We start from the raw sequence: 27,718 nt of genomic DNA on the forward strand, positions 1-27,718 counted from the left end.
AAAGTGGGTTGTCTCGCGTTCGATCCGGATTTTTAAACAAACATTTCCATTATTCATAACAATCATCATATTAAATTATAGATGTATGTAAGTAGATTTATTTTACTACAACAATGGTCCCCAAAACATGGTACAACAAAATGTGTACATATTTATACGTCATACATTATTTTTGTATAAAATATATTTGTGTATATAAGAGGCAAACATGAACACCATGATTCAATCTATTTCACTTTTTTTATTACCGAAAGAAAAATTAGAAATCATATTTTGTAATGATTCTTTTATAGTACCGTATTGAAATCAGTATAGTGTTTGTAGTACTAAATGTTTATACATGTAGTATAATACTATAGCCATCCTGAATAAATAAAATGGGGTGACCTTAAAAAACTACAAAAAAATAGTTATATATACTATGTTTAGATACCATCATGTTTTGATCTTTGATCGGATTAAAAAACGCAAAATAAAATAGTATAAACAATCACACTTAGGGACCATGACAGAATTATTCTACTGCAGTTACTGCAGTAATTACATTTTGTTTACTGCAGTAATGGATGCTTTCACTTTTCAATGTAGAAGTTAATGAAACAGTCACATAATAACAATGTGTATGGTTACCCCAAACATGATACAGTTTACAAAGTAAGCAAGAGTAAGTAAAGTGTAGTTACTGCAGTATCTGCAGTATAATAATTTTGCCATAGTCCCTTTACTCTGTACTATATTTTTTCTATACAATGATAAATTACAGAAGAAATTAATAAACAATAAAATCAAGGTAATTATTATTTAAATCTATAACTGTATGATAACTATACAATAATTTTATATAATTTATCTAATTAATTAGCATTTTGCACATTTTTTACAATAACATAACATGGTTTTCCTGTAATTTTATATAGCGTTTTTATACAGCATGTTTTAAACCACTGTGAATTTTTTTTTAAACATAATTTTCACTTGTATTTGACAGAATAAAGAATATTTACAACAAATACAATCTTTTTTACTTTTATACGGTATGTACCTTTTTAAGACAACAGACATAACTGAGTGGCCGTTTTCTCCATTCACAGAAAATTCTCTAAGTAAACCCCACTTAAGGAAAATCTAAGTATTTATTAATTGACTTAAGTGAAATACTTAATATTAAAGAAAAATATCCCACTTTAATGTGATTGGTAAATGTTATCACTGTGGTCGTATTCCCTATTCACACTGGGAAAACTAACATTTCAATAAAGTTTGAAGAATGACTATAAACTTTCTACTGTTTTTCAAACACAACTCTTTCTTTTTTTCATATTGTTGAAAATAATTAAATAAATTTAATAAAAATATAATTATAAAAGTTTTTAACAATTAAAATTTGGCACGCAAACAAATGATCTGTTAGAACCTTTTAAAATAGTTGTACATGGTTAATAAATATAAATATATTAAAAGTATGTACTACTACTCATATCACATACAATTATACTTGGTTTGAATCTTACTATAGTAGGCATACCTATTTTTACTCCTGGGTGAAGACAATTAAAAATAGAAAGACATTTAAGAAAAAATGAAATCGCTGGATTACAATATAGTAAGTATTAACAAATTATTTAAAAGAAAGACAATCGAGAAAGAAGTTATTCACGAAAGACAAGATTTGATAAAAGAAAGACATAATGAAAGAAAAAACGGTGTAAACACAACAATATGTCACCTGAATTTCATAGTGGTGCCTGTAAAAGTGAAAAATTGACATTTTTTTTTTGTTTCACATGAAAGTTAACAGATAACTCCGGAAGGAGGAGTCCTATTTTAACTTTAAATTTTAGAGTGACCTACTCATTACAACAACAAAAATAGACCCTGTATTTTGAAAAGAATTTCTAAAATCAAAAAACTATTTGCTTTTGTTTACAGTACTACTTCATGTTATAAAATGTAATACAAATATGTAACAATCGTATTAAAATATATTGAAACTTGTACAAAGTTTTGTTCGTATAGGCAACAAATAATAAGCTGTGTATATCTTGACAACTGGACGAGAGTAAAAGAAATTTAGCTCGACTTTCTTAACTTTGTATTGGTATAAAAAAAAAAGCACCATTATGTTTCAAATCGATATCTTAATATTTACATAGTTGCATTGAAAAATGTTTAATTCACAGATAAAACATACACAGATGTTTCAGAGGTTGGGCTGTTTTATAGGATTCGTACCCAGAATCATAGATCGGCAGGATTATTACGTTTCAATCTATGACCACACAAGCTGTCTTTCCACATGCAACAAGTGATGTCGACGAAAAAATCCATTCTCTAAATTACGACTAATTTTTGTGAACAAACATAACACAATGGCTCACACCTGTTAAACAATTCTACAGTATGTAAAACAATTTACCAGGAATGGTAACATTAACCAATATTTATTTCAGTTGTCACGACGCTGTTCCTTTAATGTTAAAGTTGTCCTGAGGTTATCAACATGTTGATTCTGCCACAGTTAAAGGGACTGCCACATATTTGTAACCTCAATTACTGACATCAAAACTCTGAATATGCAGCAGACATCGCATGATTTTATCATCAGATTGATTCTGATTGCCAATTGGAGGATCTTCTCAGGATGTTTCTATTCCCATTGGATGTCTGGAAGTCTACATTCGGCGGGCTCATAAAAACATGGATAAAACATACAAGACAGTGAATTCGACCAGTCTTGTTGTTTTATCTGTTTTTTTCTTTAAATACAAGTTCTTTAAAAGTTTTTATTTGTCCAACTACTGATGTAAATGAAAATCTTCAACAGAATCTGCATCATTTTTCGCTTCTTTATATAAGTTGTTATGATAATTCACTTTTTTTGGAGACTGAAAAAAAAAATATATAATTAATGTTCTAATTTTCTTTATCACTGTATAGTATAATTATCAATAAGATTTGGGAATTTGTTCTGGTTGTGCAGATAAACTTCAGCCTTTCATTGGTATAAAAAAAATGGGGCACAGGAATATAAACACAAAATACAAAGAAACAGAAACTCACTGCTGTTTGTGTATTATTTGGAGTTGGTGCTTCTGGTTCAAAAACCCCTAAATTTGCTGATTCTGACCTCTGTCTGTGCACCTAGAAAAACAAAAGTCAGTTCTTAATTACAAATTGATATATTATTATGTAATCAAAGAAACATTTTGAAGTTCCAAATTAATACAGGATTCCCTGAAAAATGGAAAACTCTACCAAACCTACATTTTTCTTGAGGTCCTAAAATCTTTTTAAAACACATTCGGAATACCAGAAATAATGGAAGACATAGCCAACTCAAGGACGATTTGCATACTATTAAAGTCCAACACTGATCAAAATATATCTATTTATAGAAAATATTTTCAAAACAAGTTGATATTAATTAACTTACTAATATTACAACTGAACCAATGAAGACAGCAAAGACTAATGAGACACCAACTACGATAGACACAATGATTACAGTTTCCATGGAGATATAACTACTACTTGGTTCTGCTGTACTTTCTGTATTATTGGAAGCCTTGGTTACCTTGGCGCTATTTTCAACAATATTCATTATAATTCCATCAAACATGAAAGAATAACTTGAAGACTCAAACTGTAATGAGACAATATGATTAATTATGTTTGATTTAATAATTTATTGTCTGAACAGTCTTCTAATAAAAAATTTCAAATTAACTTAATTAAAAGGGGATCTGTCTTCTTCTTCTGCTTTTGTATGGAGCAAATGATCATAATATACTGACTGACAAAACAGATTTTTATAAAATTCATAATAATCAACAAAATATGACAACATTATACTATACTGTAAGTCTTGTGAAGTTTATATAGTGATGTTTAAATAATTATCTAAGTTTTTAAATATATTCTAAAATATCATTGGCAAGAAGAGCCTTTTTTAATTAATCGATAAGAAAAATATAACAATTTTAAAAAATTAATTTATTAATGGTTTAACGAGAATAATTGGATATAGATGTAAAAATTACAAATAACAATAAAAAGTTGTTTTAAATAAACTCACACACCCATAACCCTTTCCCCAAACTACCAGTGGCATAACAGCTCTCAGCACTCACTGGCTAAACAAAGAGGGGCCCCGGAGCTTATGGTGGCCCCTGAGCAGTCCAGAGGAAAAAAGATATATAATATAAAATATGTCGAAATGGGCTAAAACGCCCGAGGCCTCCAGCGTTGGAGGGCCACTTAAGATTCTAAAACCAGGGGCCTCTGCGCGTTACGCCACTGCAAGCTACCCCTCCCCATCCCGCATTCACATCTCTCACCCTAAAAACCTAACCTTGCACGCTTGCTTACCTGTGACATCATAGTGTCCGCAACATCCTCAATATTCAAGGATGAGTGAGCATCAGACACCAAGCTGAACTCCACCTGAATATTACCACTGGAATCGGAAATCTAAAAACAAAAAATTGTGAATAAATATAAATACCGTATAAATAAAATTAATGAAAATCAGTTATAGTAAATGAATAAATGTGCATCTCAGATTGGGCCTATAAATTATAGCATAGCATGGTTTTACAAGTAAGCATCACACCACATTTGTGTACTCATAGGGAGATAATAGTTACACACCAGGCCTGAAATATAATGGATAATATATTTGACCGACGTTTGCTGTTGTCTCGAAATTACTCTCGAAAAACATGACAATACAATTCTAATTTGAATTGAAATTCTGTAACATTATACCAATGTCTTAATGTTTGCCGATTGTTTGACTGGAAGGATTAAACTATCACGCCCCAATAAACACAGACCCTCTGTTTACCCCGCTCCCGAAGTTGAACATAACGTGTTCTATTATAAAGCTCTGTCTACATTATCAAAATAGTTTCACAAAAAAGTGTGCCCAAATATGGTAGTGATATGCTTACATATGGTAGTGATATGACATCATCATGTCCATGGGCACATAACATTTTTCTGTCACATAAAGTTTGATAGTGTAGACAGAGCTTTAGGCATATAATAGTTGATACAATGTGCAACTTACTATAAAATTTGTTAACATTGATTCTGCTATTGAAAACACAGTGGATAGATCTTCCGTTAAGGACCTTGAAAAAGAGAACAAAACATTATTTAATGAAACATTTTGTGTAAACAACTATACCATGTAAATGTATACCGCCATTATCGTAGGCCTATAAATTTCATATGACTTCAAACACAATGTGCATTGATGCAGATGCAGTGTGTCTATTTACTGTAACATGATGACATAACACAGTGTATATGTGTACTTTAGTTCGTTTTCTAGCTAATTCATCTCAGGCAAGTCGACCTGGTGCATTAAAATAATTCAATACTGCCCTCTGCTGAACACATTTTGTTAGGTTTTAAAGTGGAATGCCGAATGAAAATTAACAAATTAAATATTGCTTCTTTTTTTGTATAATATTTTCAATTAGTTATAGTAGACACCTCAGGACCTAAAAAAGTGTTCCCTTCATACAGGTGTCCCCCATGAATAGGTGCTGGCCATATTGTTACTAAACAGAGAGCCTGTCGTCTATTCACAAGAAAGTAACCCCTTAATACGGCCGTCCCCTGAATAGTGTGTTATAAAGTTAATTTACCTTTCAAATTCAGGAACTCTATTTTCTATCAATGTAAACCTTTGGTTGAAGTTAAACCCAATGTGAATTTGTCTGTAAAATAAAATACAGAATAGATTAGATTTAAACAATTTTTAAAAATTTCATACGCATCCAATAGCAAGTGCAAACTCGCCAATTACAGGATGGATAAAATATTTTATAATTTATCTAGCTTAAACTAAGTCTCATTTGAGGCTTAGGGAGTGGAGTTGAAAGAGTCGTGTGTTACAACCCTGGCACTAGGTCAGGATTGAACACTGGACCTTGGGATTGGAAGGCAAGCACGTTAACCACCATATATATTGTAGATATTGTTTCATCTCTTGGTCAGTTGGTTGTGTGTCATAATTACTATTTTCAATTAATTATTTCTGTTTTTAATTCACATTCATAGGTAGGCCTACATACCCGCAATATTTCTTTGTGCAAAGCCAAAGACCATTTCTACACCAACTGAAAGGTAAAAATATTTATAGCATTAGACCTATGGACTATACAACACAGACATTAGTGTACAAACTTAAATACCGTATTTATTCAAATAAATTCCTGTTTTGAATAAATGCCCCTTGGAATAAAACGTCCCCATAGAACATTGTTTGCAATAAATTTCTCCTTCCCCTCAAATAAACGTCCCAGGTAGTTATCAAAGGTTTAAAAAGGGAAGGCAAGGCTGCCAAGGCAAGTCGCACTCCTCCATTTGATCAATCAATGTATTTTTGTTTTTAGAAAATGAATTATTTTATTTTTTTCTATTCTATAAATGTTTAACTCACGATTATTCAGTTTCCCATAATTTAATTAATTTTCTAAAATTAAATGAGTCTGTCATACCAATAATTACAATCATTGATTCTCACTTCTTCTGTTGAGTAGGTTTCCCCGTTGAAGATGCACTGAACTGTGAAATATTAAACATATAGGTTAAAAAGCTGTCACGTACGAAAATCAATTGTTACCTGGGCAACAGTACACAACGATCAAAACTCAACATCATTTTTCACAATAAATTGATTAAATAAATTAAAAAAAAATATGTTTTATTGGTGTAGAACAACATTTGTTGTAATAATTTGAATATTTTCTAAGAGACAAATATTTCAAAATCCTTCTTTTGGGACACCATTATTGAGGGGACACCTCTATAAACAATAACGGGGGCGGATCTAGCATTATAGATCATGGGGGTTAAATATTTCATAAATGATAAAAAACGATCTGCAGAAAAATAAAAATAGTAAAAGACATGGCTTATATGACTTTTATGTTGCAATTCTTTTGGGCACAAAGTTGCTGATAACTGTGCACTAAAGATTACCATTATTTTCATTATCCTTAAGTGCAGAAGAACCAAGTTTATGACATCCATAAAATTATCATATGAAAAGAAATTTTACAATGAGATTAACATTATGTTTCACACTGGGTACACATCTACTATACATCTACTATACATCTACTATTGTATCTACTATACATCTACTATCAGGCTTGGAATGCATTTTGTGTTTTCCATAGGCCATCGTGCTAGGCTAGATTATACCAGCCAATATTATGAAAACAAAATATGCTAGCTCTGTAATCATTTGTCTAGAATCAAATTAAGCACGGACTATTGCTATTTTCTGGCTGTTCTCTATTAAAACACTAGTACTGCAATAATTGTTATATAATTGGTATTATCTTAGGTAATACATGGTAATATGAACTATTCACAACATAGTCTGAAATCATCAAAAACGTCTCTTATCAACCATTGTACAATATACATACTGATAGTCTGACGACCTTGGCAAAATTAGTACTAATTGTTTCCTTTATCATAGGCATAAACTGGGCTATTAATAAATTTTACAAAAAAAACATATGCTCTTTTTGCAGATGCTAATAAATCAAAAATCTTCAGGGACTTGTCCAAAAAGCATGGATGGAAGATTGTCAGCGTGGTAGCCGACGAGAATCTCCGTTTAAAGGTCACTGAATGATCTGCCCAGCACAATAACCGTATTACATTTTAGTTATCGTCGGTTTTAATATGATGCTGCATCTGTCATATAATACTGTGCATTATGATGGATTATTGTAGAAATATTGTAGGGTTGTCAAATTGGTTCATTGTTCGAAAATTAAGTCGCGTAAGCGTAAACCAAGTTGTAAATCAAAAAAGGATTCAAGTGAAAATTAATTAATTGTATATGGGTTTTCGTAAAAAAATCAGAATTAATATTTCATTAACTATATATTTATAAAATGGTGCATATTGTGGGGAAAAATGACAGAATACTAGTGTATAGATGGGGTTTAAAAGTTTTTTCCAAAAAGGGTAATTTATCATGTATTTAGGGCAGCTACCTAAGTGTTGCAGTGAACAATAACCCATAGGAAATGTCAACCGAAATGCTTCGTGGTTCAGTGAGTATGAGAAGTAGGCCTACAAAATGTAATAAATTAAATTTTAAAAATTAATTGGTGATGGTAACCATTAAGAATCATTTTACCTTCAAGAGCTGTTTGACATATTCTGCCAGTATATCCTAACTGGCATTCACATGTGTAACCATTGATATCTGTGGAAGACGTCTGGCATGTGCCATCGTTTAAACATGGATTGCTGCCGCAACCTGATGGGAAAAGAAATTAACATAAATTTATTATATATTATAGAAATTATGATTTTCATTGAGCTCTTTAAAGCATGCCTACACTATCAAACTTTATGTAACAAACAAAAATGTGATGTGCCCATATATATATGGATGTACATGATGATGTCATATCACTACCATGGGCACACTTTTTTGTCAAACTAATTTGATAGTGTAGACAGAGCTTTACAATAATAATTGATTACATGGCTGTAGTGTGTCTATTGCATTGCAAACAGTATGTATTTAATTAATAAACAGCTATCATTCTAGAACAGTTCAAATAAATATTATTAAAATATCCTTTGAAAAGATATACATTTTCTATTATTTAACCCAAAGAAAAAGTTCCATTAACTTAACGATTATTATTTGTATTTTAGAAAAGACAAACATTGTTTAAAAAAAACCTTTAATGATAAAAGGAAGTCGATAGTCATTAAATAAGTGCGATAATAATAACATTTTGTCGCATTTTATGTCCAGTGCGAGGAAACAAGCGTGTATCATTGGCCGGCGGACTAACCGTCCCATTAAACATCTATTATACTTAACTTTAAGGAAATTGGTGTCAAACCTGTCTTTTCGCAGGCGACGTTCTTTGGCTAAATTTGCATAATGATGTTGTCACTTCATAACTAGTTCAGTATATATGTAGTCATTTTTTCATGTATAACCGGAAACGGACATATTTAGCGTGTTAATGGTTGTAATTATGTTGAAGATGTATTGTCTACAAATACCCAATTTATAAGGACAGATGCCTACACTATAGTACGCTAAAAATATTAGTATTATCTATGATATGGTAGGCCTACTTATCTAGAGAGTTTTTGATTTAGTCGATTAATGGTTGGGGGAATGCAGATTTACCAAACCCAACAAATTCATTTTTTTTAATAGCGAAATGTGAAATTACTCAACTGTCAAAACTGTAAAAACATCTCATCAAGTACTACTAGTACTAGGTTTATTTCACATGCAAATACACACATTTTTAAAGTTCTTTAGTTTCAAATTGTCTGAACAACCACAATGTAAATCAATTATATGAGGATTTTACCTGGATTTAGTTGTCAACATTTGAGATATTACATAACAAAAAATACATGTATTTTCAAGGCAAGAATGTGTGTAATTCTTAGTTTAACACAGCATGCATTTGGTCATTTTCTGCTTCTTACATACATTTAACGTGATCAATAAATTAATTGAAAATGTCAAATGTTACAAATGATTTTCGTGTTTGTTTCCTGGAAAGGAATGTTAATTCTAAGGCTACAGCATGTTTTTACATTCATGGCAGACTTCATTCCTCATTGAATTTTTGTCTTTGAGAAATGATGAAAAATGTATGAATTTAAAAACATGAATTATTTTTTTATACGAATGTTTTGAAAAAAAAGAACAACTCAATAGTTTTTAATATGTTATGCTGCATATGATTTTTTTTAAATCTTTATATTTTAATTTAATTTTTTTGTATACTATATAGGCTTATGCATGTGTAATACTAATTTTCATTTAACTTTATTTTTTAGCACTTATTTGAATTAAGTTTATTTATCATATTAATTTTCAATATAACATAAATGAATCATCATGCGTTTGTTATTTAAACTAAAACATAAAAAATTAATTGGGTATAAGCAATTTGGGGTAAAGCAATTAATTGGGGATACAGTATAAATCAACTAGTGAGGATAATGCAATTAGCCACTTTAAACATCAAACTGAAACTTGATATACACAAAAGCAGACAAAGTGCAAAGTTGGTAACAATACTATGCCTCAATGTCAAACAAAGTTCAGAAGAACTTGCTGGAAAGTATGTGAAAGAAGTTAAAGCAGAAAAAAAGGGTCTTTTCTGTCCAAGAACAGAGGTTTTTTTTTTGCACTATAAATAATTCATTCACATACACTGTAGAATCTTATAGAAGGAGGGAAAAGCTGATGTCAGCCCATTTTAAAGGTGATCAAAAACAGGGGGAAAGGCTACCTAGAAAAGGCTTTTGGGGGAAGAACCACATTTCCAAGTATCCTGGATCCTTCTCTGATCCTGATCAATCATTCTCGTTAACTCATATAATTTATGAATCAGCACAAAGAGGAATGGGTATTGCTAAACATTGCAATTTCTTTCCAAAACCATTGACAAATACATTTGTAACCGTAAAGACAGAGACGTTAGGCCATGCATGACAAAATAGTTGACAAGGGTAAACACTATAAAATTACCACTACCTAGGGGCATGGAAATTAGTCTACAAGTTTATTTAACACTAATTAATTACTTCCGTTAGAACTATAAGCAGTTTGTAAAATATGGAGGGAAGGGATGTATGTAGGATGTTGGAGTAATGGGAAGACTGTTAAGCTCTGTCTACACTATCAAACTTTATGTGACAAAAAAATGTGATGTGCTCAAATATGGTAGTGATATGCTTAAATATGGTAGTGATATGACATCATCATGTCCATACAGGGAACATCACATTGTCAAATTAGTTTAATAGTGTAGACAGAGCTTTACAGGGGATGTACACAAAACAAGCTAGGAACACATCAAGCCTTATACATGCAGTAAACAGCAAACAACAAGGTTTTAAAATCATGGAAAAACTCTGGGAAACATGAAACGTGGAAGCCAAGCATTTAACCATGCACGAACACGACATCCCTACCTAGGAGCATAGAGCAGTCTGGTCCTGAAAAACCTGCTGGGCAGACGCAATTTACTGTTGAAAGAACCTGATTCAGGTTCCAACACGAACCCCCATTTTTGCAGGGGTGTGTATTGCATGGTCCTAAGAATGAAGATGCGTTATTAAAATGATCCTCAAAATAAATATAATACTACATATTAATTTTTCCCTTAATCTTTTTCTCTCATCCCATCTTTCAGTTAATTTATCATAAGCTGAAATGGAAGTATATTACTGTATCTATTTATGTGGCATTAAACATAAATAAAATATAAATATCTTTTAATACTTTATTTAGGGTCTGTTTGGATGGATGGGTTGAAAATTATTATTTATTATTATTATATATTTATTTTACATTTATTAAGAGCCCAAGCTCTTAAATCTCCTTCACCATGTCAGGAATATGTACAAAACAATATCAATCTACTATTGTACAATAATCAGATTACCGACATCAACAATTGCAAAGTGAGAGATGATGATGCCATGATTCTGAAGGAATGAGGTCAAACAAGTTCAGTTGTCCGACAGGCAACATTTGTTTCTTCACCTGTTTCCTGTACTTCTAGCCCCTTGTTTATGAAGTTAGTTCAATGTATTATCAACTATCTTCAACACATAAATTTGTGTTCTAACTCAGCTGTTGTTGCCAAAGATGGTTTTTATTAAGCGGACACAAAAACTCTTGTTTTGTGGTACTTATACATTTGAAAACAATTATTTGGAATTAGAGGTTATAGCTGGGTTCTTATCTTTGATAATATCCACACTTTAGCCAAATTCATTTCAGATTTGCTGTATAAAAACTTGATATAGAACTTTTTGACCAGAAAGATATTTATTTTGCGATGACTTGGGACTTACGACGTCATATACTATTCACAAATGTTGAGCACGGTTTGACAATTTTCGTCAGACCAAATTTGGTCAATTCTAAGTAGGCCCACAGGTGACCATCTTAGATTCTAATTATATGTATATTTTGAGCCATTTTTTGGTACAGCGTATGGTCGTCTTGATTTTGATTTTACAGAGATAACGACTTGAACCAATGATGTAGTGCTCTTTGTCCTAGGTCTTATGTCATTTCATAAGCCCTCCATTACCTGCCTTTGTTGTCAAATGACAAATCGGTAGGGACTATTCTCATAAGCCTTATAGCTAGTATTTATTTTTTTACCTTTTAAAACTTCGCAATGTTGACCTGTGAACCCCTGCTGACAATAACATACGCTTTGACTTCCAATCTCTATGCACGTTCCTCCATTTTGACAGACATTTATTGCACATGCAGAATCTAAAATAATATAAAAAAAGTAAGTTTTTGTTTGGGCAAATTATTTCAAAAAGCTTGTTCAGTTTATTGATCAACTATTTGTTCACCACTTTCGCAAAAAGTGCTGTAATTAGGAATAAAAGTAATTAGTAAAATAAAAAAACCATGATATTTTACCAAACACTGAATGAAGACAAATGGTATTTTATCCATATGTGATGAATATGTAATACATATATGTTTCTGAAAATTACAATTTTGTTGTGATACAACTTTCAAAATGTCTACATTTTTTACGAATATCTGAACATTCAAATTTATCGCAATTGTTTTCCATATACAAACTATTAGTGACCTTTATATAATTTCATTACATTTTTACTTTTGAGTTTATCACTCATTCTGCACATGACCATGATGTTTGCAGAGAAAGACTTTTCGACTCTATAGCCTCTTAGTGATTTGTTGTGAAAAAAGAAAATTTGGCATTATAAGATGACACCGTATTAGCCGTGATGCAAGTCTTCTCATCTTCTCACATCTGTTGACTCATACGTTTACTGAAACAGCCAATGGTATACTTACCTATTTTACCGTACATTACCGTAGTTTAATATAATCAATGATCGATTAAAACCATTTAAATAAATAGCTCACCTCCGATGTCGTATTCACAGCTATTCCCAGTGAAACCATCTGCACACGTGCAAAAAAATCCTGATGCAATACGTACATCTAGTTCGCACGCGCCCTCGTTCAGGCAAGGGTTACTGTGACACGCATCTGAAAAATGATTTAAAATGTCATAATGTTGTTCAAGGATGACGAATTATTAAAACAATTAGGTTAATTAACCGATCGCAAAAACCTGTTTTTATAAATAGATGGTTGTAGGCTGAGCCATCTGTTCACTATGTTTTAGGTTATAATTCTCTCTGGCTATATATCCGACCTTTTAATTTTACTCTCATTTTGAGTCCAATTACATAATTATTTTCTTATTTGTAAAATTTAATATGACATAAATAGTACCACATGTTAAACTCCTTTTCATTGAATTTCTAACAGAATTATAGACTTTTGCATGCAGGTGAAAAAGAGAACCAAAATAGACGCAAGTGAGTTCAACAACGACAAGTGACAGAGTTTGGATCATTCATTGCTTGTGATTGTTACATTCTTGCATTGCATTCAAGTGAGAATCAAGCTTCAACTCTGTCTACACTATCAAACTAGTTTGATAAAAAAAATGTGATGTGCTCAAATATGGCAGTGATATGCTTAAATATGGTAGTGATATGACATCATCATGTCCATATATGGGCACATCACATTTTTTTGTCACACAAAGTTTGATAGTGTAGACAGAGCTTAAGGAGACAAAATCAGCTGTTCATGTCAATATTAACATTCATTCTGTGTAAACAGAGCTTTAGGGTTACCTGTTATACAGTTTGAACCGCTGTATCCCGGTGTACAGAAGCAAGTATAGTTGCCCACACCATTTACGCATGTGCCGCCATTTCTACACAAGTCTTCATTAGCAGCACATTCGTCCTTATCTATTTCACAGTTCGTTCCTTTCCACTGCGGCAAACACATACATGTGTATAGGTCACTTGAATCGCCTTTAACACACATTCCATTGTTTTGGCATGGATTAACTGTACAGGCATCTAAATAAAATAAACATTTATAAAATAATTAGAAGTAAGCCTTAATACAAACATGGAACAGAAGTGATTGTCAGAGGAACGAAAGGTGTCGAAATGGAACATATTGAGGAACAACGGATACTGAAAATAAATAATGTTAATATAAAGATCTTAAGATATTGTAGTTTGACATGGAGTGGCGTAATGGCTATGAGCGCTCACTGGCTAAACATAGGGTCCCAGAGCATAAGCAGCCCAATGCAACTACCCAGCGTTGAAGGGCCCCTCAGGAGGGCTAAACCAGGGGGATTCCTCCCCTTGTGTTACGCCACTGAAGCTAATGAAGGTCTATGATTCTCAGAGTGATATTCTCATTATGTATACATGTTGAAAAACTGTCAACTGTCATAAAGTGCAGTGTAACTTCTCTTCAGTGTAATTTTAACTTCCATTTAAAAGTATGAAAAAGCCATCACGCTCATAACACAAACCCAGCAGTTCATGACATATCATCACCAATCAGGTTTTGTACTATATGTTTAACATGGTAACACTCCATTAAGTGCACTAAATGGTTTGTAGCAAGTGATTGCTTAGTCCCAGAGTGGATTTTCTGGGGTTTCTCTATTTTTAGTTGAGTAAAGAAATCAATCAACATTACAAAAATGCATAAGCTCTGTCTACACTTTGACAAACAAATGTAATGTGCCCAAATATGGTGGTGATATGCTTAAATACGGTAATGATATGACATCATCATGTGCACATTACATTTTTTTGACACATAAGTTTGATAGTGTAGACAGAGCTTAAGGGGAGAGAAAATCAGCTGTTCATGTCAATATTAACATTCACAACAGAATTTAAAATATTTCAATAAAATGTATATTAATAAAATACTTTCTTCCCCCACATAGACAATTATTGTTGGTTATTACATTAAAGAATACCCAGGAAAGCCATAACAATAACAAATGTCTGCCATATAAAATACACTGCTTTTCGTTGCCAACTGCTTGCCTGTCAACAAATATCTTACTGTATAATTACAATTTCAGCAGACATGCCTATTAAAAGGACACTTTTCCATGAAAAATGTTTTTAACACTACGGCCAACCCTTATTCAGAAGAAATCTTATAGACTTTGTCCACCTTAATAGGACTTCTACTGTAATTTGTGTGGACTACTTTTAAAAGCACACTATGGTACTTTTTAATATTTTGTAAACGTACTATTTTAACCTGTTATGAACAAAACCTTAGGCTGAACAATTTTGAACAAATACAATTTGTTTTAAATATAATTTAGGGTACTTTACTACTTCTCATGAAAAACCAATAATTCAACAAAAAACAAATTAACAAATTACCACTTTCAAGGTGCTAGGATCAACTATATAAATCTTTATACTATAAATTTATAGGAAAAGACAGTTAGCCTAACTGGCCAATCTATCTATCTATCATTTGCTGAGCTCATTTAGTAGCAAGTGTATTCTACAGCGGTGATTTGACAGGTTGATAGGCGCTGCGTAATTGCAGAATTAAGCGCACTATTGGCTTTAGTGGTTATTAGTGAAAATCTTGTATGCTGTAATGGTAGCTTACTGTTGTATTAGGCTCTCTGGTTTACTATCTATGCTACAGTTCTGTACAGTATATCTCAATGGTAAAATATAAAAAAGTTAGATGGACCTTTATACTCTATGGATGGACTGAATTAGAAAGTAATGATATTGTTTTTTACAGTTTACATGGGAAATAAACACTAGTAAAGTAAAGTTCTGTCAACACTATCAAACTTTGAGACAAGAAATGTGATGTGTCCATGCTGGACATGATGATGTAATATCACTATCATATTTGGGCACATCACACTTTTTTTGTCAAACTAGTTTGATAGTGTAGACAGAGCTTTAGGTTTGCTATACACCATGTGTTTCCAAAAAGGAGAATTCCTGTTTATTTTATATTTTTATTTACTATCGAGTATGAGGAAGTAGATAGGGGTTTTTAAATATTTTTAAGTTAAACTCACCTATTTATTTCTTAGCTGGGCTAAGCAAACAAAAAGCCAAATACCTAACATGTTAGGTGTGAGCAAACTATTGTAAGGATCCTAATATCACAATAAAATCAACAATGAAGGTGTACACTATACAAAGACATTCCAAATCAAAGGCTCCCCAACAATAATATAAAAACCTGTACATTTTCAATGGATTGTTTGTGCTTTTATCTGTTTTAAATATCTTATTTGTCTGTTTTGCTGTTATCAAGGCATATAAATAAATACAGCAGAGTCGATATAAGGGGACACCTTTCCGACCCACCAAAGTGTCCCCCCTCCCCCACCCACCCTTATATGCATTTCCCCTGAATAGGGATTGGGCAAAAGGAGGGGCTCTACTACCATTCAGTATGTGTCTGCTTCTACTATCTACAGTATGTCATCACAAGTGGATGTTAGGAGTTTGTAAACTTCCTTCAAATTTTCCCGTTTTTTGTACCACTTTGTGAAAAGCTTACACAATTTAATGGCCCCTTTGAAACTTACCAATTCCATCTGTTAATTACCGACAAATTGTAGGTATAATAAAACTTGTATCACCTCATGAAGAAACCTTTATTTACAACTTATGACATAAGTATAGACAAGAAATCTGGGCTTTAATTAACACATTAAAAAGCTCATCAATATTTTGTGTATGGCCTGCTACCAAGATGTTTGACAATCAGCTGTAGTGACAATCTAGAATTGTAAATTATAGAGATAGCAGGTGAAATGTTTGAACTCTATTATATTGTCAAGGGAAGTAATAGTTAAACAATACAGATTCAGTGGTGTTTCTTTTATGATATGGTATTATAGACTAAGACTTTGACCCCATTTACACTTTCGTTTGGGTCCAGGGCCGGTCCTGGGCCGGTTGCAAATATTTACTTTTTAGGCCGGCCCAGAGCGTTTACACTACCGACGCAGATTACTGGTCGTAAATAATTTTATCGGAAGTACCATTGCATGCTGGGATACGAAGTACAGTTTGTTTACATTTTTCTCGCTCGATCGTCAATTCAACTTTCCGCGCGAACCGACCATTTTATATTTATACTGTTGTTGTTTTTTGTCCCGTCCCGTTAAAAAACAAAATGAACCCCACTGTTTTATATATATATGGCTGTATTTTATGTATATGCGAAACAAGCGGAGGAATACTTTATTGAAAGAAGTCACAGATGAGGATAATGAAGAGGAGGTTCATTTTACAAAATATCAACCCAAGTACCTCCTCGTATGTCCAATTGGAACCACGATTTTCAGACATCTTATAAAAATTGGTACAAATAAATTTAACTACGGAATATAAATGATGAAGAAAACAAATTGTCGCGCGAAAAAGAAGGCATGTACCGAGAATGTCGGATCGTCATAACAACCACCTCATAAAAAGGTCAAACGTTGTTCACGGTTCACTGCGTAAGCCGGCCCAAAACGTAAAAGCCGCTCCTGAACCTACCTGGAGAGGTGGCCCAGATCTGCGTCCGGCCCAGGGCCGGCCTAACTTTTTGGAGTATTTACACTTATCAATTGCCGACCCAGGGCCGACCCAGGGCCGGCCTAAATCGTAAGTGTAAATGGGGAGTTTGTTTTAACACAATATAGAATCTTTACACACACACAAAATGTTTACTCTGAATTGAAAGAAAGAAATCTTTATGTGCGCTTTACAGAAGGTGTCCACTTAAAAAGAGAGATACAAAATGCACTAATAGTAAGTTAGAAAAAACAAACAGGCTGTTGCATGGGTATCCATTATGGTATTATATCCACTTACTGTCTCCAGAAAATATTCCAATCAGAATTCACAATTTAAAAATATTTCACAGATATGGAATTAAGCGGAGGTCCAAGAGGCTTTGTTAAGGTGTCCCATTGCCACTTCTCTACAAACTTAGTACATGTACACCAAGTATATAATATTTTAGTTTTACTGTATATAAGAAGTATAAATAAGTTTTTTCAATAATGTAATATAATAGTGACATGTTCTAATAAACATCTTGTGGCCTGATAGATCACATGGATTATAAGATTTCATCTGTATGTTGTGTATCTAAATTGTTTGATCCATCACCAATATCCATATTGTAAGTATAATGTAACAAGACCTAAACTTCAAATAAACTTCAATTACTTCCAATATAATAAGGTTGTCTCCTAAAATTGAGTACAGTATTTATCAGAGTTATACTACTAGGGTTAATAAACTTATATTTTACTATCAACAGGATAAAGTTGGATCTACAAAGGCGAATATAAGTTAAAATATAACGGAATAAAATAAGTGTCAATGTTCTGTAAAAAAACAAAATTAAAAAGGAACCTAATACAGTAGATATTGGGATTATTTAGGATCTATCAAATATCAGATATGTCAAATAATTGATACTGTGTGGGCACAAAAACAAGTAATTTATTTTGTCTCATTGGAATCCTATAAGGCAGCCGCAATACATAAAAAAATAACAATTTATTATTAGAGTATTACATTATAAAACATATTTTAGTCAAAATATTTGGTTATTTTAATTAATCATACAGTTTATTATAGATACTATCTATTATATCTCTCCTCTTTGTTTCAAGTAGGCCTACTGTGCATTTGGTGGTACAGAGTAAACCTATAACACAATTATGATTAACAAGGTAATGTACTTTTAACAACCTTTTCACAAGTTCAAAAATAAACTCTCAGTCTCATCATAACAGGACATTAACGACTTGAGTCAACTTGTGTAAAAAAGGGCCTTACATTATATTAATTTATATTGTTGGTATTGTTGTTATCAAACAAAGCCTTGCATTTTATCGTTATCAACAGAAAGTGAATTTCCGATATTTTACATGTTCAACAACTTTTCTTATCTTATCTTTTAATGTTATCACAGTACAGTTTTCAGGGTACAGTATGTTTCTGCAGCATAGCTCCAAATAAACAGTTTATTTCTGCAAAACTTGACAAGTACAGTACTGTATTTAGTGGTTTTATAAATAGTTTTAAGGTGAAAAACATTATAAATTTGATTTATGTAGGCCTAACTGTGTGTACATTCTTTGTTTTAAAATTCTTTACAATTTGAAACCACAAAAGCACAAGTGAGTCATGATAGAGTTCCTCACCACCCACTTAGATTATGCTTAATGTTTCATATAGTACTTAAACATTATATTTAAAACAAATACAGTACTGTAGAACTCCTCCTTTGGCCTACCTCCATTCAGGGATCAGTAGTTGATTTAGAATTTTGAAATTAGGGGAAGAAAGAGGGGTGGGCCAGGGCCTAAAACCTGTTAAAATGTTGTGCTGAAGTTCTAATATTTTGCATTGTAATTTTTCAGAATTTAAGGGGCTTTGGTCGGCTGAGCCTCCAATTCGTACACTACAACTTTGATATGGCAGGTGGGATGTTGTAATTGCAAGGGTTAACATACTATGTGAAAGGCATTACAAACAGTCTGTACTAGACAGAAAGACAATTTAACCCCATCCTTCAGGTGGGACACAACGATGTTGGTCCCATGTATGTTCCCATTCATTGTGCATGATAAATAACCTGGTAAACTATTCCAGAGTAGGGGATCATTGTACTAAACAATGGTTCCCTATTGGGCCCTCAGAGAGAAAAGCCTCTTAGTCAATCCAGTTTAAAGAAAAATACATTCGAATAGAGGCAGTACAGAAGGAATAACCTCTGGACATGCCCATGGTACAATTCACAATATAAATAAGAAATACCTGAATAAATAAATTTACATGCAGTACGAACTTAGAAAGAAAAAAACATGTTTAGTACAATGATCCCAATCCATAATTATAAAGTAGATCACTTTTGAGAACTCACTACATAGAAACAGATGTTTAAACAGACCACGTTTAATTATCCAATTTGATACTTCACAAAATATATTGAAGTCAATTTTTGTCACAACGACGCGATAACTTTGCAAAGTGTCTTAACAAATTGACTAAAATGACATTTATATCGACATTTAATGATATTAATGATGTAATAATAATGATAAATTTATGTTTAATTTATGTTTATGTATTTTAAATGACCCTAGGTTTAATTCATCTGATACATTATGAAAGCGAGAGCTCAAATCTGTGGCTGACAAACAATATGTACTAGTACTGTACTACTTTTTGATGTTAGAAATACATTATAAATACATAGTGCATTTTTAATAGGCATTATAAATGACATATGTTGAGAACAATCTGTTTAATTTGATTTATATTAATACCCTATATATAAATAGGACAAACAACACAAATAGAACTACAGTATGTAAATGATGACTTAAATCTCCTGAAAAAGTTCTTTTTTCAGGGAATTGAAGAAGGACGATAAATAAGATGAAAGCACTCAGAAACTGAGTGAAGTACTTGAAGTACTTAATTGACACAGAGGGCACATTTTGATATTTCGGCAAATGTTAAAAGATTAAAAAAAAAATTTTTTTTAAAGTTGTTAATGAACCCATTTTATAAGGTACAAAGTTAATTCCATTTAAGAGATGTTATTTTAGGTGTGAAAACATGTTTAATCAACTTTAATTGAATAATTCTTTCAATAATATGACTATAATTAAAACACATTAGTAAAAGGTAACGTTTCTCTGTTTGTTTTCATTTATTTATAAGCTTCCTTTAATAACTACATCTTCTGGTTTAGTGATCAAACAAACGCACCGCTATCAAGAGAAGGTGTTCTAGCTAGGCTGGTCAGTTGGTGTTCCTTGCGTATCATAACAACCCTTATATCAGGCCTTGAGTTAAAATTGAGTTAATTCTTTTTTACAAGAGAAATAAACCTTGGGTAGATTAAGTGGCGAACTAATTAAAAAATACACATTATGTTTGAGTTTTATTACATCAATGGACACATAAAAAGGAAAAGAAGACTGTACCATTTAAATTAATTCCTGTAGTTGGGAAACACAAGGCCTACATAACATTTTAGTACGGACTGAAACTTTATTATTTAACATTTAATAAGTAAAATGTTAAAAATGTCATTATGCTGTCATGTTTAAAAATGATTTTAAAATGCATGCTATTCTCAGGAGAAGAAATATTATACCTGTGACTTAATTAAGAATTATGTACCGTATTCAAAAATAAATTTAAGATAGGCCTAGCCCTAGAAAAAATAAAATTGGGACCGAGACATGGGGGAGCCGTGAGTGAGTTCTCATCCTCACAGAAAATGGATGGGCTAAACTAAACTTACTACACGTTTTAGGGGGCCTAGACGCTTAGCCCAAAAGGTACACCGTCTCCTTTTTTTGTATCATTTTTCTAAAACAAATGCTTAACATTATCCTCTAGACTAGCTCTAAATGTTTTTTTAATGACGGTAAAAATATAATTATTTATTTTAATAAGTTCGAATTACCTGTGCTTAGCACTTCCCTCGGCTGAGTAGCGCTCACCAGGACGATTAGCACAATCCACTTCATCACAGATCTCATAGCAAGGTAAGGCCTAATATTTACTGGAAGACTTTTGGCCTGGTCAAGTTGGTTGGTTGCAATACTCAGTCACTGTTCACCACTTTAAGATATAAAAAAGCATTGTAAATGATAGTAATTACTATAGTTATTATGATAATATATAAACACAAATAATATTCAATATCCAACCCCACCAACAAGTAGAATCGCCCTAACCTCGTTTTGAAAGTTTAGAGCACTTCACAACTCTCGAGAGGATTTCGGCGAAAGGACAGACGCAACAGATAGTTCGGCTACCTTCACTTAGCCCAATGAATATCATTTGTAAACTAAATCAACTTAATTTCGTCATTCAACATTGTAAGGACTCAATCCAGTAATTGATGACAGGCATGACAATTAAAAACAGATATGATAAGGTGACAATTACACAAATGTAAACTGTCGGTTAATTTATTAATGAACTCCCACAACAAACTTTCACAATTGGCTGTTTGTAAGCGTTCATTCGGCAAAGTAAAAGGATGTGTCTAATTATGTTTTTATATCAAAGTACTTCTGTTCGTAGCGTGTAGCTGTTTATTTAAATTTACACTATATACATACACCAGGTGATAGAAAATTGATGGCATATTCTCAACACAAATACAATACCGTTGAAGCTACCGGCTTTTACGGGGATCTTCTTTGGTCAAACACTCGAATTTCTGATGATTCGCTCACTTTTTTTAGATCTTTAACATAAATCATATTATCATTATCCTCATTATCGTCTTTATCATCATCATCATTATCATTGGTATCATTTTCTTTGTTTCATCACCATTAAAATATACCATCATCATAACATTAATAATTTGATAACCAAACTGAGCCGGCCCCAACCTCCACACCGTTACGTTGAGAATGAGGGGCGTGGTCATCAGCCAGTGCCCCAACATTCCGTCCTCCTTTTGAAACACCTGGATAACAATCACTCATTGTCAACATCTCTTTTAACAACAGTAACAACAGAATAGCTTTCTTAGCATTGACTGTCAGTGTCAGCCGGATCTGTCTCTACCCATCACCATTTTCAATCAAATATCACAACGTTGTAAGAATCAATTGTGTTGTACCCGGGGACCAGTTTCTTTGGCTTTACCGACATAATACAATAACACCATACATGCTTAAATACCCTCCTTGGTAAAAACTGAACATTAATAAATATGTAAACAAGGAACTCTCAGTATTTAATTTGATTGTTCTTTCATCATTTGTTCACCAGGCAACCAGCACAGCGTGGTACGCTATCGATCAACTATTGTTTGCCTATTCGAACGAGAATAATAAAATACGGTCTATTTCACATCGAAATCAAATCAGCTGTTGAGATAGTCACTGCACGGTACACACTAATTAACACACGCGAGTCCAGATAATTTTTATATGAAAAAGAAGGCAAAACAAATAGTACGATATCATATTAACTTTAATAATCGTGGGTGACTCGAAAATAACTCGGTTATCGTAGAACCCATCCTACAGATGTGTGTATGTGTTTCCATTTACGATGTTTTACTAGGGCGCGCACATACACATCATTTGCTATAAAAAAAAATATATGGATCCATTTATACTCCTGGGTGTAAACAATCTTAATACCTGGATTAGAAACTAAACATTAACCATAAGCCTATGGTGCCATCACTAATCTAGCTGGATAAAGGCCGAGTTATGGTCATTTATTTCTCATCCATTGCTGTAGGCCAGTGATTAGTAATAGAGCATGGGTGTGGCCAGTAAACGAGGATAAGAAACGGAGGCTGTATTTTCGAATACAATAGAACCTCTTTGAAACACCTCTAGGGATACTTTCAGTAAGGGGACATATTCCTGTTAAACGTTACAACCAGTCCCATTCATTGTTGGGCCCAAATGTGTTCCCATTAGGGGCCCTACTATATCTCAGAATGAATACATTAAAAAAACACACAACAGAAAAGGATTTAATGTTGGCAATGAATGCGATCTGACAATTATGCTATTTAAAAAAGACATATTTTATTCACTGGTTCTTTAATGCAAATTGTTCCTGCAATATAATGTTCGTACACCATTTCCGTCTTGAGGTTAGAAATTAATTACCCAATCAAATGTAATCCGGAATCAATTCAAATTAATTTATTTCTTCGTTTTCATTCGTTCGCATTATTCACGGTAGTAGCACAAATTATCACCGGTATAATTAGGTTAAAATGTTATATAAAAAAAATGTAATTGTGTAATTTCAAATGTTTTTAGAGTACGCTAAAAGTTTTACTCATGGACATCAAAAAACGACAAGGACCGACCCCTCCTCTACTTCTTTTTTACCATCCAGTATTTGCACATGTTAAACGTGGGACGTTTTAATTTTCTTGTCGATTGTGAGAGGACGTCTTTGTGGATGTCTAGAAAACTCAGATCTCAGATATATCTGAATTTTCTATAACTAATTATTACTAGAAAAGAATTAGAAAACTTCATACACGAAATTAACTTACTAAAAAGTATTTTCCCTATAGGCCTATTTATTTATTCTTGATTTAGGCTTACGCTCTTTATACAAACTGAGTTTATATTTGTTCAAAATATAGGCCTAATTAAACTGACTTTCAACAAAGATCCATTTAGGCCTAATTCGCAAGGGATAACAACCTAAAATCGGGTCCAAATTCTTTAGAAATGACCTAGCCATGTCTGGTCGTCTCCAGGGCACATCCAATGCACTCATCAGGACGCTATTCTTCGCGCCGCTGCTTCTAATATTTTTCATCGTTGACAGTTCGATTTGCGGGGTCATTCAATTACCTCGGGGTTAAATGACATGCGGTAAATCTGAAAACCATATCAATCATTAAACGAAGAAGGTGATAACTAATTGTGATCACTTTATACAACACATGACGAAATTACAAAACACCGAAAATGAATCCGATACTTCAATGATTTTGCTCAAGTTCAGATAAGGACTACATCAGGTCAGTTATGCAATGATGTAGGCTACATCTTTTTCTACAACATGAAAAATGTAAAACTCATCTGATGATTTAAAAAAACAGCAGCATCTTTTTCAGTCAGTCTGACTGTCATCCTGTCCTCAATTATCTGTTCCAATATTAATCATACCCCTAAACTATGACATTGTAAATGTATACAGTAAAGTACGTTCCGATTTTGAATGTAGTGCACATATTAATATATCACGTCCTAAAATGTGATCACGTCAGGAATTTAAACAAATTTGTCGTATATTCACAGAAAAATAACGTACAAAATATCCACAATACATAATATACATTATTGTGGCTCAATACAAACATCTTCAACTCAAGAGTATGGAACTAATTCACTATGATTTATTGCTAAATTAATAACGAGGAATGTAAGGTAGAAACAAATAACTAGAGAGAGGTTACACTGTACTATCAAGTAGTTCAAGTAACATATAAATAACACGAAACAAAACAGAGAATTAATATTTGTGGTTTTAGGTTTAATTGTACGAGGATTTGTGAATTTCGGCCCTTCTTTTATGTGAGAGGGTCAAGCATTGTATTCCGAGTACAGACTATCAAAATAAAACACATGTGGCGTTTGTGAATTGTGCAGTACTGTACTGTGTAGGCCTATGTTCAAACGTGGTTATTGATGTCCAGCTCATAAAATAGATTCGACCCCAGGACTAACCATATGTTCAGTGTTTTTTTTTTACTTGAAAGGGCTATAGTGTGGTGTTTGAAGCACTGGGTGTGTCGCACATCTATTCGTCATTCATGTTTACATAATTGGCCTAATGTTAGTACACGTAGCAAAATCCATTACAGTGTCTACTTTAACTAAACTCTTAATAATTTCATTGCAATTCATTCACGTTTTACTCTACATAGCATTTCATTTTTCATCAGTAAGTAGAAATTATGTTTTTCTATTATTTCTATTTATTTTTTCATCTAGTTTTTGTTCTAATTATTAATTTTCAATTTTAGCAAGGTAGGACATAGTACTTTCGCGAACCCAGATTTCGATGTCCAAGGGGTCATGTAAAGTTAAGGTCAAGTTCATTCTTCTATCAAAGCAAGGATATAAGATGCTAATTTTAGAAACACAACATTGAGTTTGTGACCCGAGTATGTAGATTTAAATTGAAAAGTAAATTGACATGCAGTGAAAAGAAAACAATATGACTATGCATACACTTGCTTATTCAAACACGGTTAACGTATCGTAATCGATAGGTCTATGATAAAGAAGCTCAGTATGAATATGTCATTAATAATGAGTCTGTTTTAATTACAGTTTATTGTACCTATTATTAGTTTTAATTGTCAAGGTGATGTCTTTTATTCGTTGTTTTCAATTGAAACACAGTGAGTGCATCCTTTTACAAGTGAAGGTTACATTGAGTATAGAGTTGTGTAAATCATTGGTAAAAATGTATTATGTGGAAAAGATGAGAGGATAATATAAGCTTTACTAAAGGATAAACAACGATGATGATGATGATAGTGATGTGATGATGACAATGATGATGATGAAGATAGCGATGATGACAATGATGATGATGAAGATAGCGATGATGACAATGATATAATGATATTGGTTTTGAAGATATCTACGAAGATAATTTAACTTACGATACCAACCAAAAGTAATATCATTATTAGAAAACCTTTATTAACCAATAATAATAATAACAAGGACTGTAGTTTTAATATTTTATGTCATTATCTTAAGTAGAATACTGTAGGCCTACTACCGTACGTTTCAAGTAACACAGTAAACAACAGGTTTCACTATCGTTATCAAATAATTACAAAAAAATGTACAAAATGTAAATTCTCAATAAAATCACATTCATATTACAGAAGTGTATATATATTGTTGTCAGGGTGGTCCATTCACATCATTAGGGACCCCCAATTAGGCAAGCGGCACATTTTAGGCATACATCATAGAGATACATTCATCATCATTCATCATTTGTAGTTTGCGTAACTACCAACAGCAGAGAAATAAATAGTTGGTTTTTTCTTTATTTACAGTATACCATATTTTTGGAAAGAATGCAATTAGAGTAGATCTATATTTATACCGTATACCACAGATACATATACCAAAATAATATCCACATGTTCCGATTTTGAAATAGGCCTACAATTTTGTTTACTATCATTGATTGATTCTAAATAGTAATACAAGTCATCATCACCAGTGAGTCACTAATGAGTTTAACAACCCTCAAACTCTAAAACTTTTAAACATAAGAACGCAATCCAATAATATACAAAAACTGGAAAACAGATCCTACCTTTTATATAACTGAACGTATATTCCATAAATATGAAAAATGTCAAACGTGAAATCCTAGTAAACGTTTTAAATCCAACTAGTTGTCAGTTGTCAGAACTTCCCACTCCGATCCTTCCGATCCGAACTCCACGAACTATCTGATTAGAAGTCCGTCGATCTTCGTTGAAGTTGGCAGTAGATCACAACAGCAATCAAAACAGCAGACGATAAAAGTGTGACGTTGGAAATGCTCGAGTACCCACAAGCAACCGGAGCTAATACAGGCACTTGTAACAAATCATCAATTGACAATATTTTAACCGCATGTACTTCCTCAAGTCCGTGAACTATTCTCAATAGAGGTCTGAAGAAAACACTTTTATTTAACGTACCACAATAATAATTACTACGATCTTGCTTGTACAGTAAGCCTGCCAATAAGACAAATAGTAGATACAATGTTTAATAGCAGAGATGTCGACGAGAAGCCGCACTTATGTTCATATTGAACGACTGTCAGTTATAAAACAGTATTTACTTTGTGAAATACACATTAATACTGTACGAATAGTATATTAAACCCGGGATCAGCCCGGTGACTCAGAATGTATAGGTTGTTAATATAAGGTGTTTTCTCAACGGTATTATTTATATCTATTGATATGCTAATAGGAGGACGTTATGAAAGGTTGGGTGAATTTTGACAAAAGCAGAATAAGAAGGCTGGAACGGTAGAAGTGCAACCGAGCTTGGTACGAAAGGTCTCTTTTGTAGTTTTATTCAATGAGAGTTCAATTGATTTAATTTACGTAAGAGAACCAGAATCGTTTATATTTTGTTTACATTCAGTAGGTCTATGCTTTAATATTTGAGGGTTAAACGCTGTAAGCGTCATAATACTAAAGTTCTTTTCCCGC

General features: G+C 32.6%; 1 protein-coding gene across 3 annotated transcripts; it reads right to left on the reverse strand.

The window, feature by feature from the left end:
* Positions 1–221: 221 nt before the first annotated feature.
* On the reverse strand, positions 222–27,272 carry LOC144851548 (uncharacterized). Of its 3 annotated transcripts, none has more exons than XM_078709069.1 (15): positions 26,821–27,272; positions 21,428–21,585; positions 13,750–13,983; positions 12,965–13,090; positions 12,212–12,328; positions 11,008–11,130; positions 8,177–8,299; positions 6,513–6,579; positions 6,087–6,131; positions 5,658–5,729; positions 5,072–5,135; positions 4,369–4,470; positions 3,434–3,643; positions 3,061–3,141; positions 222–2,885 (listed from the first exon to the last, which is right to left on the reverse strand). In XM_078709069.1, the coding sequence occupies exons 2-15, from the start codon at positions 21,501–21,503 to the stop codon at positions 2,796–2,798; spliced, it is 1,530 nt and encodes a 509-aa protein (XP_078565195.1). In that variant the 5' UTR covers positions 21,504–21,585; positions 26,821–27,272; the 3' UTR covers positions 222–2,795. The 3 variants fall into 3 exon arrangements, with proteins under 3 accessions (XP_078565195.1, XP_078565196.1, XP_078565197.1); XM_078709070.1 differs by having other exon boundaries at positions 21,428–21,624; positions 26,869–26,884; XM_078709071.1 differs by lacking the exon at positions 11,008–11,130.
* Between the last annotated feature and the right edge of the window lie 446 nt (positions 27,273–27,718).

The sequence above is a fragment of the Antedon bifida genome, chromosome 9 (genome assembly GCF_963402885.1).
Source record: "Antedon bifida chromosome 9, ecAntBifi1.1, whole genome shotgun sequence".
NCBI lineage: Eukaryota > Metazoa > Echinodermata > Crinoidea > Comatulida > Antedonidae > Antedon > Antedon bifida.